Genomic DNA, 15,582 nt, shown 5'->3' with positions numbered 1-15,582 from the left:
TCCTGGGGGGCTGGGCCTGCCCACCATCAGGGCCCCGCACTCCTGGGTAAAGGAAGCAAGCCTGAAGCAGCTCCCACATTAAATGAGGAGGAAGAGTCCATGGCGCCCCCCCCCCCCCAGTATAACTGCAGAATGCACCCCCTACCCCATGTGGGCTCGCCCCCTCGGGCTCTAGCTGGGTCCTTCGCACTGACGGTTCGGCCTCCTCTGAGGCCCAGCTGTAGCCCAAACCCGCAGTGACCGCTCTATTCCTACATGCCAGCACCTTACAGAAACTTTACACAATTACTGCCTCCCTGCTCCGCCAGGCATAGTAACAATACAAAAGAGCAACAGTGAAACAGAATAATCGTTACTCATGTCAAGCGGTAATGACTGCCTTGGTGTAGATACCGGTGGCGGTTACCAGTACCAGCATGATTCCAGCGTCTGGTGTCCTGCGCTGAGCGTGGGGTGCAGGAGACCCCGAGAAGGGCCCTCTGTCCACACGCGGTCACCTTCTTCACCTTTCATCTTTCCGGAGTGGAGGTGAGCTATGCTGGACCAGGAGGTTAAGTTAAGCGCCAGAAGTCACAGTTCAGTCGCTCAGTCGTGTCCGACTCTTTGAGACCCCATGAATCGCAGCACGCCAGGCCTCCCTGTCCATCACCAAGTCCCAGAGTTTACTCAAACTCATGTCCATCGAGTCGGTGATGCCATCCAGCCATCATCCTCTGTTGTCCACTTCTCCTCCTGCCCCCAATCCCTCCCAGCATCAGGGTCTTTTCCAATGAGTCAACTTTTCACATGAGGTGGCCAAAGTACTGGAGTTTCAGCTTCAGCATCAGTCCTTCCAATGAACACTCAGGACTAATCTCCTTCAGGATGGACTGGTTGGATCTCCTTGCAGTCCAAGGGACTCTCAAGAGTCTTCTCCAACACCACAGTTCAAAAGCATCAATTTTTCAGCACTCAGCTTTCTTCACAGTCCAACTCTCACATCCATACATGATTATTGGAAAAACCATAGCTTCAGGCTCCACCCCAGACCCTTGTCCCAGATCTGAGAGGCAGGGCCTACAGTGGCTGAAGCTCTGGTCTCACCGGGCCCCCATCAAAGCCCTCCTGGCAGGAAACCGGACCGGCTCACCAGACTCTTTTGTCCCTGGGCAACCCCAGGCCAGGGCCCCAGACCTGGAGTCCTGCACCCTCTGCAAAATGCCAGCAAAGCTGAGTCTGGGGCCCAGCCCTCCACTGGGACAACCCAGGGGCTCTGAATACGAATGTCAGGGCTTTAACACATGGCAACACAAATGACAAGAGCCTTCAGTCCTTCCAGCAGACCTCTGGGACAGGTATTATTAGTTTACACCCATTTCACAGATGGGGGCACTGAGGCTCACAGAAGTATTTCCAGGCACTTCAGCATCTGTGCTGAGCCCAGACACTCAGGGAGAGGTAGGAGGCAAGGGCCCTGTCCTCTCGGCTCACCAGGGCGCTGAGACCCTGGGGCTGGCAGTGGCCCACCCTCCTTCTCACCGGACCTGGCTGAGCTCCTTCTCGGTGTCCCTCGCCCGCTGAGACAGCAGTGCCCACGCTTGATGTGCAGTGAACGCAGAGGAACAGCTGCGTGAGACCTGACATCAGGGGTGGGCCTCAGAGCAAACAGGTGGAGGGGAGTGGGGGGCGAGTGCTGGGGGGCTGAGGGGGTCCTGGGGGAGTGGGGGGGCTGGGCCACATGAGAGTGGCCTTGGGCTGATCCTCACCAAATCCACGAGGACCTGTGGATCTGTTGTGCTGTGTTTGATCTGTCCCCGGAAAACACAACAATAACAACACTCTCAGAGCCAAACCCCAATAAACCCTCCCTCCTTGGGCTGACTTCCCCCACCTCCCAGTTGTCCCGATCTCCTTTCTTGCAGAATGAAAGTCTCCTCTGAGAAGGGTGCACTCACCCTCCAGCAGGGAAGAAAGCAAAGCATCACTGCTCCTTCTAGAACGCGGGGAGGACACGCGACGGGGGAGGACTTGTCTCTTCCACTCTCCCGCCTTGCAGCCCACCCTGACGTGCCCCGCTGCATCTACGCTGACACCTGCAGTGCCCCCGTCTCAGATGAGGGAGAAGTCCCGAGAGAACACTGGCCACCCTCCCACACCCCCTGCCCTCTGCAGTCCACCCCCTCCCTGGAAATGCGGGCCGAGCCTCCCACCGCCCTGCCCAGGTGTGAGCCCCGCAGCCCCACCCCAGGCAGTCCTGAGTGCCGGGCCCACCACAGAGGACCCCTGGATGCTCCTCGGGTGCCAGGATCCACTGACACGTAGCTGCTTTCCGACCTAAACCGTGAACCTAAATAACATTGAGAGCTGGACCATAAAGAAAGCAGAGCACGGAAGAATGCATGCTTTGATCTGTGATGTTGAAGAAGACTCTTGAGAGTCCCTTGGACTGCAAGGAGATCCAGCCAGTCCATCCTAAAGCAGATAAGTCCTGAGTGTTCATTGGAAGGACTGATATTGAAGCTGAAACTCCAATATTTTGGCCACCTGATGCAAAGAGCTGACTCATTTGAAAAGACCGTGATGCTGGGAAAGATTGAAGGCAGGAGGAGAAGGGGACGACAGAGGATGAGATGGTTGGATGGTATCACCGACTCAATGGACATGGATTTGAGTAAACTCTGGAAGTTGGTGATGGACATAGAGGCTTGGCGTGCTGCGGTTCATGGGGTCACAAACAGTCAGATACGACTGAGCGACTGAACTGAATTGAACTGAAATAACATTAGTAATAAGGCATTTTAGAGCTAACACCCTAAAAAGATGTTCTTTTCATTATAGGGGACTGGAATGCAAAATTAGGAAGTCAAGAAACACCTGGAGTAACAGGCAAATTTGGCCTTGGAGTATGGAATGAAGCAGGGCAAAGGCTAATAGAGTTTTGCCAAGAGAATGTACTGGTCATAGCAAACACCCTCTTCCAACAACACAAGAGAAGACTCTACACATGGACATCACCAGATGGTCAACACCAAAATCAGATTGATTATATTCTTTGAACCCAAAGATGGAGAAGCTCTATACAGTCAGCAAAAACAAGACTGGGAGCTGACTGTGGCTCAGATCATGAACTCCTTACTGCCAAATTCAGACTGAAATTGAAGAAAGTAGCGAAAACCACTAGACCATTCAGGTATGACCTAAATCAAATCCTTTATGATTATACAGTGGAAGTGAGAAATAGATTTAAGGGACTAGATCTGATAGACGGAGTGCCTGATGAACTATGGACAGAGGTTCGTGACATTGTACAGGAGACAGGGATCAAGACCATCCCCATGGAAAAGAAATGCTAAAAAGCAAAATGGCTGAGGGGGCCTTACAAATAGCTGTGAAAAGAAGAGAAGTGAAAAGCAAAGGAGAAAAGGAAAGATATTCCCATTTGAATGAGGAGTTCCAAAAAATAGCAAGGAGAGATAAGAAAGCCTTCCTCAGTGATCAATGCAAAGAAACAGAGGAAAACAACAGAATGGGAAAGACAAGAGATCCCTTCAAGAAAATTAGAGATACCAAGGGAATATTTCGTGCAAAGATGTGTTCGATAAAGTACAGAAATAATATGGACTTAACAGAAGCAGAAGATATTAAGAAGAGGTGGCAAGAATACACAGAAGAACTGTACAAAAAAGATCTTCATGACCCAGATAATCACAATGGTGTGATCACTCACCTAGAGCCAGTCAGCCTGGAGTGTGAAGTCAAGTGGGCCTTAGGAAGCATCACTACAAGCAAAGCTAGTGGAGGTGATGGAATTCCAGTTGAGCTATTTCAAATCCTAACAGATGATGCTGTGAAAGTGCTGCACTCAACATGCCAGCAAATTTGGAAAACTCAGCAGTGGTCACAGGACTGGAAAAGGTCAGTTTTCATTCCAAGCCCAAAGAAAGTCAATGCCAAAGAATGCTTAAACTACCATACAATTGCACTCATCCCACAAGCTAGTAAAGTAATGCTCAAAATTCTCCAAGCCAGGCTTCAGCAATATGCAAACCATGAACTTTCAGATGTTCAATCTGGTTTTAGAAAAGGCAGAGGAACCAGAGATCAAATTGCCAACATCCACTGGATCATCGAAAAAGCAAGAGAGTTCCAGAGAAACATCTATTTCTGCTTTAATGACTATGCCAAAGCCTTTGACTGTGTGGATCACAATAAACTGTGGAAAATTCTGAAAGAGATGGGGATACCAGGACACCTGACCTGCCTCTTGAGAAACCTGTATGCAGGCCAGGAAGCAACAGTTAGAACTGGACATGGAACAACAGACTGGTTCCAAATAGGAAAAGGAGTATGTCAAGGCTGTATATTGTCACCCTGCTTATTTAACTTATATGTAGAGTACATCATGAGAAATGCTGGGCTGGATGAAGCACAAGCTGGAATCAAGATTGCCGGGAGAAATATCAATAACCTCAGATATGCAGATGACACCACCCTTATGGCAGAAAGTGAAGAGGAACTAAAAAGCCTCTTGATGAAAGTGAAAGAGGAGAGTGACAAAGTTGGCTTAAAGCTCAACATTCAGAAAACTAAGATCATGGCATCTGGTCCCATTATTTCACGGCAAATAGATGGGGAAACAGTGGAAACAATGTCAGACTTTATTTTGGCGGGCTCCAGAATCACTGCAGATGGTGATTGCAGCCATGAAATTAAAAGACGCTTACTCCTTGGAAGGAAAGTTATGACCAACCTAGACAGCATATTAAAAAGCAGAGACATTACTTTGCCAACAAAGGTCCATCTAGTCAAGGCTGTAGTTTTTCCAGTGGTCATGTATGGATGTGAGAGTTGGACTGTGAAGAAAGCTGAGTGCTGAAAAATTGATGCTTTTGAACTGTGGTGTTGGAGAAGACTCTTGAGAGTCCCTTGGACTGCAAGGAGATCCAACCAGTCCATCCTGAAGGAGATCAGTCATGGGTGTTCATTGGAAGGACTGATGCTGAAGCTGAAACTCCAGTACTTTGGCCACCTCATGTGAAAAGTTGACTCATTGGAAAAGACCCTGATGCTGGGAGGGATTGAGGGCAGGAGGAGAAGGGGACGACAGAGGATGAGATGGCTGGATGGCATCACCGACTCGATGGACATGAGTTTGAGTAAACTCTGGGACTTGGTGATGGACAGGGAGGCCTGGCGTGCTGCGATTCATGGGGTCTCAAAGAGTCGGACACGACTGAGCGACTGAACTGAACTGAACTGAAATAACATTAGTAATAATACCCTGGAAAAGAATGGCATTTATAAGCCCTGTTCCCTGCACTTTCATCCAAGAACAAGCTCCTCACCCCACCTTCTTGACCTGAACATTTTCTGGTCCAAAAGGTGCAGAAGGTACAGCACCCCTTCCTCCTCCTCCGCTCACAACCAACCGGATGTGCACCCCCCTTCTAGAAGAGCAAGGTCTACACAGAACACTGACACAGAGACCGTCTCCTCCACCCTCATCCTAAGAGGACACAGCACAGTCTTCAAGAAGGAAGCTAGAACTGCCCACCAGAATTTCAGATTCTCCCCAAAGAAAAAGGGCAAAAGAAGAGGAGAAACAGTGAAGGCAGATACCAGAGACCTCACCCCAGAAGACAGGAGAACGACACCTCCCAAACAGGGCCCTGCAGACTGAACCTGAGGGCCCGGCCTGGAGGAGGCCCATCTTCCTCCTCCGCTGCGCTCTCCCCGTGGGCAGGGCTCAGGCCCCAGCCCCCAGCCAGCTTTCCCCTCACCTGCCACACAACACGGTCCCCTAGCTGCCCGCCAGGGGCCAAGGCCCCCGTCCCACGGGCGCACAGCTTCTCCTACCCTCCCGAAGAAGACGACCTTGCCGAGGAGCAAGACCAGACTACATGCACCCCCAGCTTTATGCGTCAAACAGGAAGAAGGAACTGAGCCCGAGGTGCAGAAGCCGCTCACAGTGGAAGGCCGTTGGCCTCTTTCTGAAGCACAAGGACCCTGCCACTAACGGGTGTGTGTGCTAAGCCGCTTCAGTCATGCCCGACTCTTGCAACCCCACGAACTGCAGCCCACCAGGCTCCTCTGTCCATGGATTCTACAGGCAAGAACACTAGAGTGGGTTGCCATGCCCTCCTCCAGAGAATCTTCCCGACCCAGGGACTGACGCGTGTTTCCTACAGCTCCTGTGTTGCAGGCAGGCTCCTTACCACTGAGCCAAAGGAGGAAGCCCTTCCGAGGGACACCTCCATTCAAACTCATAGGAGGATGGGACTCCAAAAGCCATAGGCCCTGGCTAAGCAAGCTGGCCTCTGATTGGCCAGAGCCCCACGGGTGCCTCCCTCTGATTGGCCAGTGGCCCAGGGGCTATCAGCTACCGCCCTCTGATTGGCCAGTGGCCAAGGGGCTGGCGGGTGACTCCCTCTGATTGGCCAGAGCCCCAGGGGCTGTCAGCTACCGCCCTCTGACTGGCCAGTAGCCCAGGGGCTGGCGGGTGCCTTCCTCTGATTGGCCAGTGGCCCAGGGGAGGGGGGGGGCTGTCAGGTACCACCCTCTGATTGGCCAGTGGCCCAGGGGCTGGTGGGTGCCTCCCTCTGATTGGCTGGTGGCATCACTTTATTAGCTGGTGGATGCACCGCCCACTTTGCACTTCACTGGACACTTCGGCCTATTCGCAGGTCTGATTCCCTCACTGCACCGGAAGCTCCTGCAGGGCTGAGATGTTCATCTACCACTCACCTGTGCACCTGCTCCTGGTCTGACGCGCATCTGAGGTCTGCAAAGGCTTCAGGCAGAGCCACCGTCCCTCCACACAGGACCAGCCTCTCCTGCGGCCCCTCTGCACCGTCACAGAAAGGGCCTCCCCCCACCCTCTGGTTACCCCGCCGGCAGAGGGGAAGACAGTTGCTCTTAATCTCAGCGGAAGGCAGGAAGCGATTTTTACAATCAATGCAAGAGCTTTTACAGTTAAATCACTCCAGTTACATACATACATTTTGATGTCATTTCGTACATTTATTTTTTTTTTAAATAGAGAGGCTAATAAAAATCCCTGTTGCCAAGGTGCTGGCAGGAAAGAACAGGACAGAAGACTGAATTTCTCCTGAGAGAACACCACCACCACCTCCCCCCCATTTCACGTACAGAGACGTCACAAGAAATTGGCCCCTGGGGCTCTGTGTAATGAAACATAGACAAAAGTGGGTCAGATTGTGGTTCCATTTCTTAGGTCTGAGTCACCGAAGAGTGGAGACATGTACTCCGACTGTGGATTACGATGTAGGTTGGGAACCTGCCAGAAAAACTACAGAGTGAGTTGAAGCTGATGGGATGACGGCTCAGAGAGTGCAACAGGTATAACACAGAGCGACCCTCCATCACCCCACCACGAATCCCCACGCACCCAGTGGAGCATTCATCCATCCACTCCTTCCATCAACTTTGCTCCCGCTGCCCAGGCCACGTGGATGCAGAAACAGCATCTAGGTTAGCAAGGCCCCACCCCACTCCCCCAGATGCCCTGGCAGACGATCAGCCGTCACCCATGGTCACGTCTTAGGAGCCAGAGTCCTTGAACCGGGACGTGGGCAGGTCCATTCCCTCCACTGGGCCCCAGTCCCCACTAGTAAAGTGGGGGTGCCTTGAGGAGCGGCGTGCTGGACACAGACCGCCCACGACCTCCGCCACCTTCAGGCCAAGGTTCGAGACTCAGACCAGATCGAATGATTTGCAGACGGAGCCATGAACTCATGGGAGAAGGGGGGCTCTCTGAATGAGAACTGCTTCTCATTTACAAGACAGAGGGAGTGACTCACAAGGCCAGCCACTGAGCAGAGCCAGGAACTCGCACCAGACCCATTGCCCCCTGCCACCTGGGGGCCCAGAGCGGACAGAACGGTGACAACGGTGCTGCAGACACATCACGCACTGAGCCCCATCAAAAATCCTGCCAGAGGGGCTTCCCTGGGGGCTCAGTGGTAAAGAACACAAGTTCGATCCCTGGCCTGCAAGGATCCCACATGCCCCGGAGCAGCTGAGCCCGCGCACCACAGCTGCTGAGCCCGTGCTCCAGCGCCCTGGAGCCGCAGCTCCCGAGGCGCGAGTCCAAGAGCCCGCGGCCCACAGGAGACGCCACCGCAGAGAAGCCTGTGCGTCGCAACTAGAGATCAGCCCCCGCTCTCCACAACTAGAGACAGCCCGAGCAGCAGTGAAGGCCAGCACAGCCAAAAATAAATAAAATCTTATTGGAAAAAAAATCCCGCAGGAGCCACAGTCATCACCCTTTCCTACAGATGGGAACCTGGTGGGGGTGGGCAGGATGCTGACCCAGCTGCAGGCCGCCCACCCCAAGGCATCACCCACACCGGGCCTCCAGGCCATGGGTGTGGCGGGGCAGCTCTGCCCACAAGAAGGGCTGACACAGGCTCCGCCCGCAGGACCTCAGTATCCCCAGGAGCCAGGCCAGAAAGCTCAAGGCATATTTGGCCAAGTGCTGGCCAGATGACTCGATTACAGGGGAGAAATGAACAGAGGGAAAAGCAGAAGCTATAATCTAACATCGCCCTCCTGTGAGCAAAAAAAAAGACTCCTCAGATTATCAGACCCAGCTGGACCAGCTTGTCCTGGGCCGGACCCACAGCCTCGTGGCTGCCCGGTCACCTCCCGTCTCCCCGGCAGGGACGGGGCATGGGGAGGAGAGACGTGGCCTGGCCGAGGGCGCCTCAGACACACCAGGCCCGCCTGGGCAGACCGTGAAAACACAGGGGCCTGTGCGTGGATGCGGGCACGCACACCTGTGTACATGTACACGCCCAACACTCGTCTCACACACGCAGACACACGCATCCAAACACACCACATGCATACACATGCATGCACAACATACATAAACACACACACGTGTGCACCCCTCTTCTGCTGGGCTTGTAGAGCCCTTCCACATACGTGGCCTAGGGTGACGTTACTGCCATCCCAGGAGGTGACAGACGTAGGAGACGGACCCCGGGGCACACAGGAGGCTGAAGAGGGTGCGGGAGGGGCCAGGTCGAGCCATTTGCGGACAGCAGAGCCCCCCCGGGGTCTCAGTGGGCCCAGAACCTCCCGCTGGATACTTAAAGCTAGAGAGGCCTGTGGCAACACTGTGCATCTTCCTTCCACAAAATCACCACCCCAAATAGCAGCCACGTAAGACCCTCCACTCATTACCAAAGGTGCCCCCACACTCCACTCACTGTCTCCAGGGATCACCCCGATCCGTCTACACAACTACTCTCAGAGCAAGGAAGCTGTGTCCCCCCGTTTCCCAGAGGAGAAAGCTGAGGCACGGGGACTGTCCCCGGCTCTGCTACAGGCAGAGGAGCCATCCCCGCAGCCCTGGGTTCAGTGACCTGACCGCCAAGCACTGTCCCCCCACCAGGGCCCAACACAGCAGGACCCCCAGGTCAGGGCAGGCGGCATCCCTCAGGTGGTCTCGGCGTGGGGCCCAGAGAGCATTAAGGACGGCCCAGCTGCCCTCCTGTCCCTCCTGAGACCTCCCTCTTCTCACAGCAGCCACTCCTGCTGGCACAGCATCCTGGGGCAGGCAGCCCTGGGGGCGCCCCGCCAACCGACTTAATGAGGGGCTTTCCAGCCAAGGGGAGCAGCCCCGGGAGAAGAGCGAAGCGGTGGGGCTGGGAAGGTCCTGCCAGCAAGGAGGATGGATGAGACAGCAGCCAGAGGGGAAGGTAGGCACCTGCTAAGGAGGCCCTTGGCAACAAAAGGAAGGGGAAGAAGAAAGGAACGGTCGAGTTAGCATCACCTCCTCCAGGAAGCCGCCCCGGAGCTCCCCAGGGGGCCAACCCTCCACCCTGTTTTCAAAAATGCTTGGCCAAGAGAACAAACAGTGCAACGAGCAGTGTCCACAGTGGGCCTCCCCCCGGCCTGTGCGCTCTCCATCACTCTGCCTTCCCCACGGCCAGGCCCAGCCGAGGCAAGGGCTCCCGGAGTCAGCAGCTCACCCGGGTGAGTGATGGGCCTGGTGAAAGGGGAGTGGAGGCTTCGGTGCCCTTTGATGGCCTTGGGGTAAAAAGCGGGGAGGGGGCAGGAAGCGACAGAAGAGGGAGGAGGGAGAGAGAGGAGGGAGAGAGCGAAACACTTGGCTGGCCAAATGGGACCCCTCCCTCAGCCCCGGTGAGCCCCAGGCCTCCCCAGGGAGAAGCCCACTCAGCTCCCAGCACAGACAGTAGACAGACCCAGAGTCTGCAGGCTCAGCCCCCCGCCCCGGGCCTCTCAGAACACAGCCCCACCACACCCCAGAGGCCAGGGGGAGAGTCCAAGACGATGATGCGGGCCGACCTAGGAGTTCGCCAGGCAAGGCCAGCGATTTCATCCCAAACACCACCACGCGTGGGGCCTCCCCGTGGCCGGGGACCCCACCCTGCTCCTCGTGGCAAGCCCGGGGCTCCAGTGGGGGTGCAGCAGCGGGGCCTTGGGTGCCTGACTCGTCCTCGACCCTCGGAGGCGCACTGTTGCTAAGTGAGGGGCGGGAGGCCCTGGGGCGGTCTGTTCCCCACACCCCTTCGCACCCCCCGACCCCATCTGTGACCCAGGGTGGAGGCAGGGATGGGAGACAGGGCCAGACAGCCAGAAGGCAGGGCGGGCAGGCGGGCAGTGCTCAACGAAGGGCGTGGCCGTGGTGAGAGTCCAGAAATATCTGAAGGGTGGGGTGGTGGGGCAGGCTCTGGCCGGCACCCCAGGAACAGCCCCGGAGCAGCACTGGGGAGAAGGGCCTTTGTGCTTCCAGCCCAGGGAGGGGACTGCTGCCCGCGGCCAGTGCGGGAGGCGGTGACCCCAGCTCCAAGCCCTCTGGCCACAGAAAGCTGGACCAGAGGAGAGAGAGGCTTGGGGAACCAGCTTGGCTTCTGAACCCCTCCCACTGACTGTTCTTTTATGGGGAGGAGGGGGGAGGGGAGGAGAAGATGGAAAAGGCTGTCTTTCCAGCCAACTGGATTGAGTCAGAGGAAATTTAACCATTTGGTGACTGTCAAGTCCCACAAAACTTGGACAACTCTTCCGACCAAATTATTGCCAAAAGCGACCACGTGACCAGCGTCAACCAATGGTGTGTGGAGGAGATGACCTCAATTTCCAAATATTGGGGTCATGTTTCATTTCACTTACTCTCCTTTGCCCGTTACAATGTTAAACGGCCCCAAACGCAATCTGACTTTTCATGCCTTCACACACTTGGCCAAGAAGAAGGTCGGAAAAAGAGCCATGTTCGGAGAGAACTCAGAAAACATCTGGTGAATCTCAGAATGGAGAGGAGCCGCGCTGCCCCCAGCCCCGCCCTGGACCTCGGTGGACAGCCGCCCCCGCGGACTGAGGATGCCTTCCGAAAGGGTCCCACCCTGGGAGGGGAGGTCTGTGAAACCCACCCAGAGAGGTGGCTTCTTCGCAGGCTCTCAACGTCTCTTCGGCAGGAGTCAAACATCAAGTCCACAGCCATGGCCCAGGCGCTGACCCCGTGCCCGCCTCAGGCAGGACGGGAAAGCGGAGGCAGGGGCAGAGACGGCTAACAGCCCACTCTAAGCCCAGACGGACGCTCGCTCTGCCTGCTCCCCAGCCCCGGAGTGTGGGGGTGTGGGCTCCCCTGAAAGGCTCCCACCTGACCTCCGGGGGGGGCCCGGCAGAGGAGCCAGGGCAGGGTTATGTGGTTTTGTCTCTGTCGGATGCCCAACACAGGTGCCCTGGCCACATCCCCCGGCCTGCTCCACACCACCTCCCTGGAGGCCGCTGCTGTCCCCCACCCCCAGTGACCCCGGGAGAAACCCAAAGCCTCTGAGCTGAGCCCAGGATCCAGGGAACGCGGGTGGCAGTCCAGGGCTGAGACCCCAGGCCCCCAGAGCCAGGCCAGGTTCCCATGCCTTCCCCAGCCCCTGACCAGCTGGACACCCTGACTCCTGCTCACCCTGTCTGGCCCACCAAGCACTCACGTGCCAGCAAAAAGGGACAGACTCTCTTGATTGGTAAGTGGAAGGTGGAAGTGATTCTTCCTGTATGTCTTCAAATTACAAAGCAGAGCAGAGTGAGGGAACTAAAGTGGTGTTTTCTTGGGGTGGGGGGGACCCCTGGCTGGTCCAGCTGTCTCCTGGGCCACTGTCCCCTCCCTCTGCCTGCACTCCCACTGAGCCTGTTCTGAGTCCATCTCCCATCAGCTGCTGGGAGACTTTGAGGGCCAGGAGCTCTGAGAACTAAGATGTTGAAAGACCTACTCTACGGGATAGGCAACCGCAGAAGTGATGCTTGGAACACCACCGACATCAGGAAAGTGTGGGGGCGGCAGGCATCTAAGCAGGCGCCCTGTGGGTGCTGGCTGGCTGGATGCGTCGGGCAGGAGAAGGTTCCTTCTAAGGGCAGACCTCTGGCAGAAGTCCCGTCTGTGCATCATGTAAACCCCAGGCAGCCCAGACGCGGCAACATCTCCCCACCTTGAGCCTAGAATCCGTCTCTGGGCGGTAAACCCTAAAAAAACTGCTTCCCAGGAGAAGTCGGGGGCGGGGGGCTCTGCTTCTGGGATTCCCGTCCCCTCCCTGCCCTCCCCTCTCGCGGCCCCCCATCCCAGGAGGCCCGGCCAGAACTGACCCGCTGTAACTCTAGGGGGCGACCCTTCCCGGGTTTCAGGAAAGGAAGTTGTGCTGCGCGCCTGGGACAGGGAAGGTAAAGTTTCAGGACAAAAGTCTGCCTGCCTGGTGGACAGCCCCTCTGGCGCATCCTACACGGAGCCCCATCCTCGGGTCCCCCGACGGCCCCGGCGGTCGGCCCATTTGGCGCGGGGGAGGACTGTGCCGGCGCGTCTCCCTCTCCCGGGCCCCCAACTAATGGCATTCGGAGTCTCGGGCCGCGCATTCCACAGCCAAGCCGGGAAAGTCTTGCAGGCGCAGAAGAGGCCGGGCGCCCGGGGATGACAGCCGTGCCGGCGCCGGCAGCCCCCGGCCCCCAGAGCCCCGGCGCCCCGCGCCCTTACCTGCGCGGCTCGGAGGCGGCGCCCACAGCAGCAGCAGCAGCAGCAGCAGCGCGGCGGGGACAGCAGCGGGGCGCCCGGGCGGAGCGGGCTGCGCGCTTTCCAGCGGGTGTGGACGTCCATGCCGGAGGGGCGCGAGGTGCGGGGCGCGGGGCGGGCGCGCGGGGACGCACGGGGCGCGGGGCACGGCCCGGGCAGCGGACTCAGCGGGGCCGGCACGACCTTAGGGAGTCATGGGAGCAGCCGCCGGCCTGTTCTCTTTGTGGCCGTGGCCCCCCGGGAGGGTCGGCTAGCGCGCTCGCCCACGGCCGGGAGGGCTTGACCTCCGTCCGCGGGGCACCGGGACCCCGCTCGGCTCGCTGGCCCCGGCCTCCTCGCCCCCTCCGGTTCCTTCTGGCCTCCTCCTCGTCGCCGCCGCCCCGCGACTCGCTCCCCTGGGCGCTGCGCTCGAGTGAGGTCCGGCGCCGGCCGCGGGGACTCAGGAGGAGTGCGACCTCGCCTCGGGCGCCGAGCACTTTTCCCCCTTCCCCTCCCGCCCTCGCTCCTGGAAGGCACCCGCGGAGGCCGGGGCTCCCCGGCGCCTGCAGCAAATCAGAGCGGCCGCTGGGCTCGACCGGGCCGGCCCCCGCTTCCCACTGGGCACCGCGGGCTGGGAGGTGGGGCCAGCGGGAGAGTGGCGGCGAGGAAGGGGCTGGCTCGGGGCGGGCGGGGACCCGAGCGGGCACGGCGCCCCTGCTCTGCCGGAGTGCGCGCGCGGACGGAGCCACCGGGGCAGAATCTGAACGCCCACTTTTCCCGCCCCAGGTGCCCACACCTGGCCGAGCCCCAGAACCAGTGTGGAGGCGCCCCGAGTTCGAGCATTTGGAGTTAAAAAAAAGTTGCAGCTCACCCCGCCTAACTTTTTCACTTACTTGGAGTTGAGAGCTCCTCTTCTGGGTGGAGACTGGACTTCCAATCCAGCCAGATCGGGGCGCCCAAGACTGTAGCAGGCGCGTCCACCCCAACCCACGACCTGTTCTCCACCTTCCCGCACGGCAGGTTGGGCATCCGTGCCCACGCTGAGGTCTGGACTCCCGGGAGCTCCTCGGGAGGAGCTTGGAGGTCACACAGCTGGCATATTAATCAGGCGGAGTTCGCCAGCACCCCTCCCGCCCTGCTCCTCCTGCGTGGAGACCCCTCTGCCGCAAAAAGGGGAGCCAAGGAGACGTGTCTGGGAGGTGACAGCCGCAGAGGATGAGGGCCGGGGACCCGGCTGCCCCGGACCACGTCGGGCACTGCCTCTCTTCTCCACTGCTTTAAGCCTCCTAGAGGTCTCCCTGGAGCCTCCAGACTGGGTGGCGGGCAGCAGCCCCTTCCACTTGGTTCCCCCAGCCCAGAACTATGCACCCAGCTCCCCCTCAAAAGCCTGCTGAAGCCTCCCTAAACCCCTTCGTAGAAGAGCAACTGTGCTGGTCTTTAAAGGGAAGGTGAGTGGGGGGCTTTTCAGAACCCAAGCCATCCCCTCTGTTTTGAACAGACCGTTCAGCCAGTGATGCTGAAGCAGTGCTGGGACCCCTGTGCCCCGGCCTCCAGACTGAATGTGAAATTCCCCCAAACACCCTTCAGTTCTGCCGTTCTGTAAGCAGGGAGGGAGGGAAGGAGGGGAGAGTTGGGTTTGCTGGCACGGCCGCGTGCTGCCTCTCGAGCCGGGTGGTAGGTCCCTGGGGCTAGCCCGGTGGCCCACATCTGCCCAGGTAAAGGATGAAGCGCACAGTGTGAAGCGAAGTGGTCTCTGGTGTGGATAGTTGTTTCTTGCTGTTTTACAACCTGTGTAAATCACATCTGCGATCTGGGCGGGTGTGCGTTCTGTGCACAGGTGTGTGGGTCTGCAATTTGTGTGCCGGTCAGCTGGAGCTGGTCCTTGGTGAACCTTCCTGAAAGAAATTCCACTGGACACTCCCTGAGCCCCCAGCCCCACCTGGCCCCTGGAATGCCCCCCCACACTGCTAGGGGAAGGCCAGCTTCTCCTGAAGACTTGGTGCTACTGTAGTCCAGTGGTCTGGCTCCAGAAGACAGTGCAGACTCAGGGCTCCCCAGCGACGCAGAGAGCTCCTCCATGAGTCGTGGGTGCCTCTGTGCTGCTTGCCAGCCCTCCCGACACCTGGAACTCAGGATGAGCATCTGGCCCCTCAAGAGCTGATAGTCAAGGGACACCGTGTCCCCCAGAGAGCTGACAGCACAGTAATGAGAAAGCTTGGGACAACGGTGGGCTCACCAGTGCCCGGACTTGGGTGGGGAGGTAGTTTCTAGCCCACTCAGAAACTCAGAGAACAACCCCTAAACTGAACACCCCGTCCTGCCCACCCACCCTGTTCCACCCCCTGTGGGAGGGTGACCGTGACGCCTGGCCACAACTGGGAACCCAGCGGGGACAGCAGGAGCACCAGCCAGACCTGTGTGTTGGCCACGTCAAAGCCACTCTTGTGCCGGGTCACACACAGCAGTAAAGAACAGTCAGTTCGCCCCCTGCAGATAAGGAAGGTGAGGATCAGAGAGGCTAAGGGAATTTTAGCCAAAGTACCAGCCCATCCATCTGTGGCCAAGCCCAAATTTGAACC

General features: G+C 57.8%; 1 protein-coding gene across 1 annotated transcript in view; it reads right to left on the bottom strand.

Moving 5' to 3' along the window:
* COL5A1 (collagen type V alpha 1 chain) overlaps positions 1-13,502 on the bottom strand; it is a 148,730-nt gene extending 135,228 nt beyond the window's left edge. The window contains 2 exon segments of the mRNA XM_070455999.1: positions 12,989-13,040; positions 13,043-13,502. Coding sequence (XP_070312100.1) covers positions 12,989-13,040; positions 13,043-13,108 — 118 coding nt within the window. The 5' untranslated portion in view covers positions 13,109-13,502.
* Between the last annotated feature and the right edge of the window lie 2,080 nt (positions 13,503-15,582).

This window comes from Odocoileus virginianus, chromosome 2, assembly GCF_023699985.2.
Source record: "Odocoileus virginianus isolate 20LAN1187 ecotype Illinois chromosome 2, Ovbor_1.2, whole genome shotgun sequence".
In the NCBI taxonomy this organism is placed as follows: Eukaryota; Metazoa; Chordata; class Mammalia; order Artiodactyla; family Cervidae; genus Odocoileus; species Odocoileus virginianus.
The sequence above is the reverse complement of the archived record's forward strand: the minus strand, read 5'-3'. Positions and strand labels throughout refer to the sequence as shown.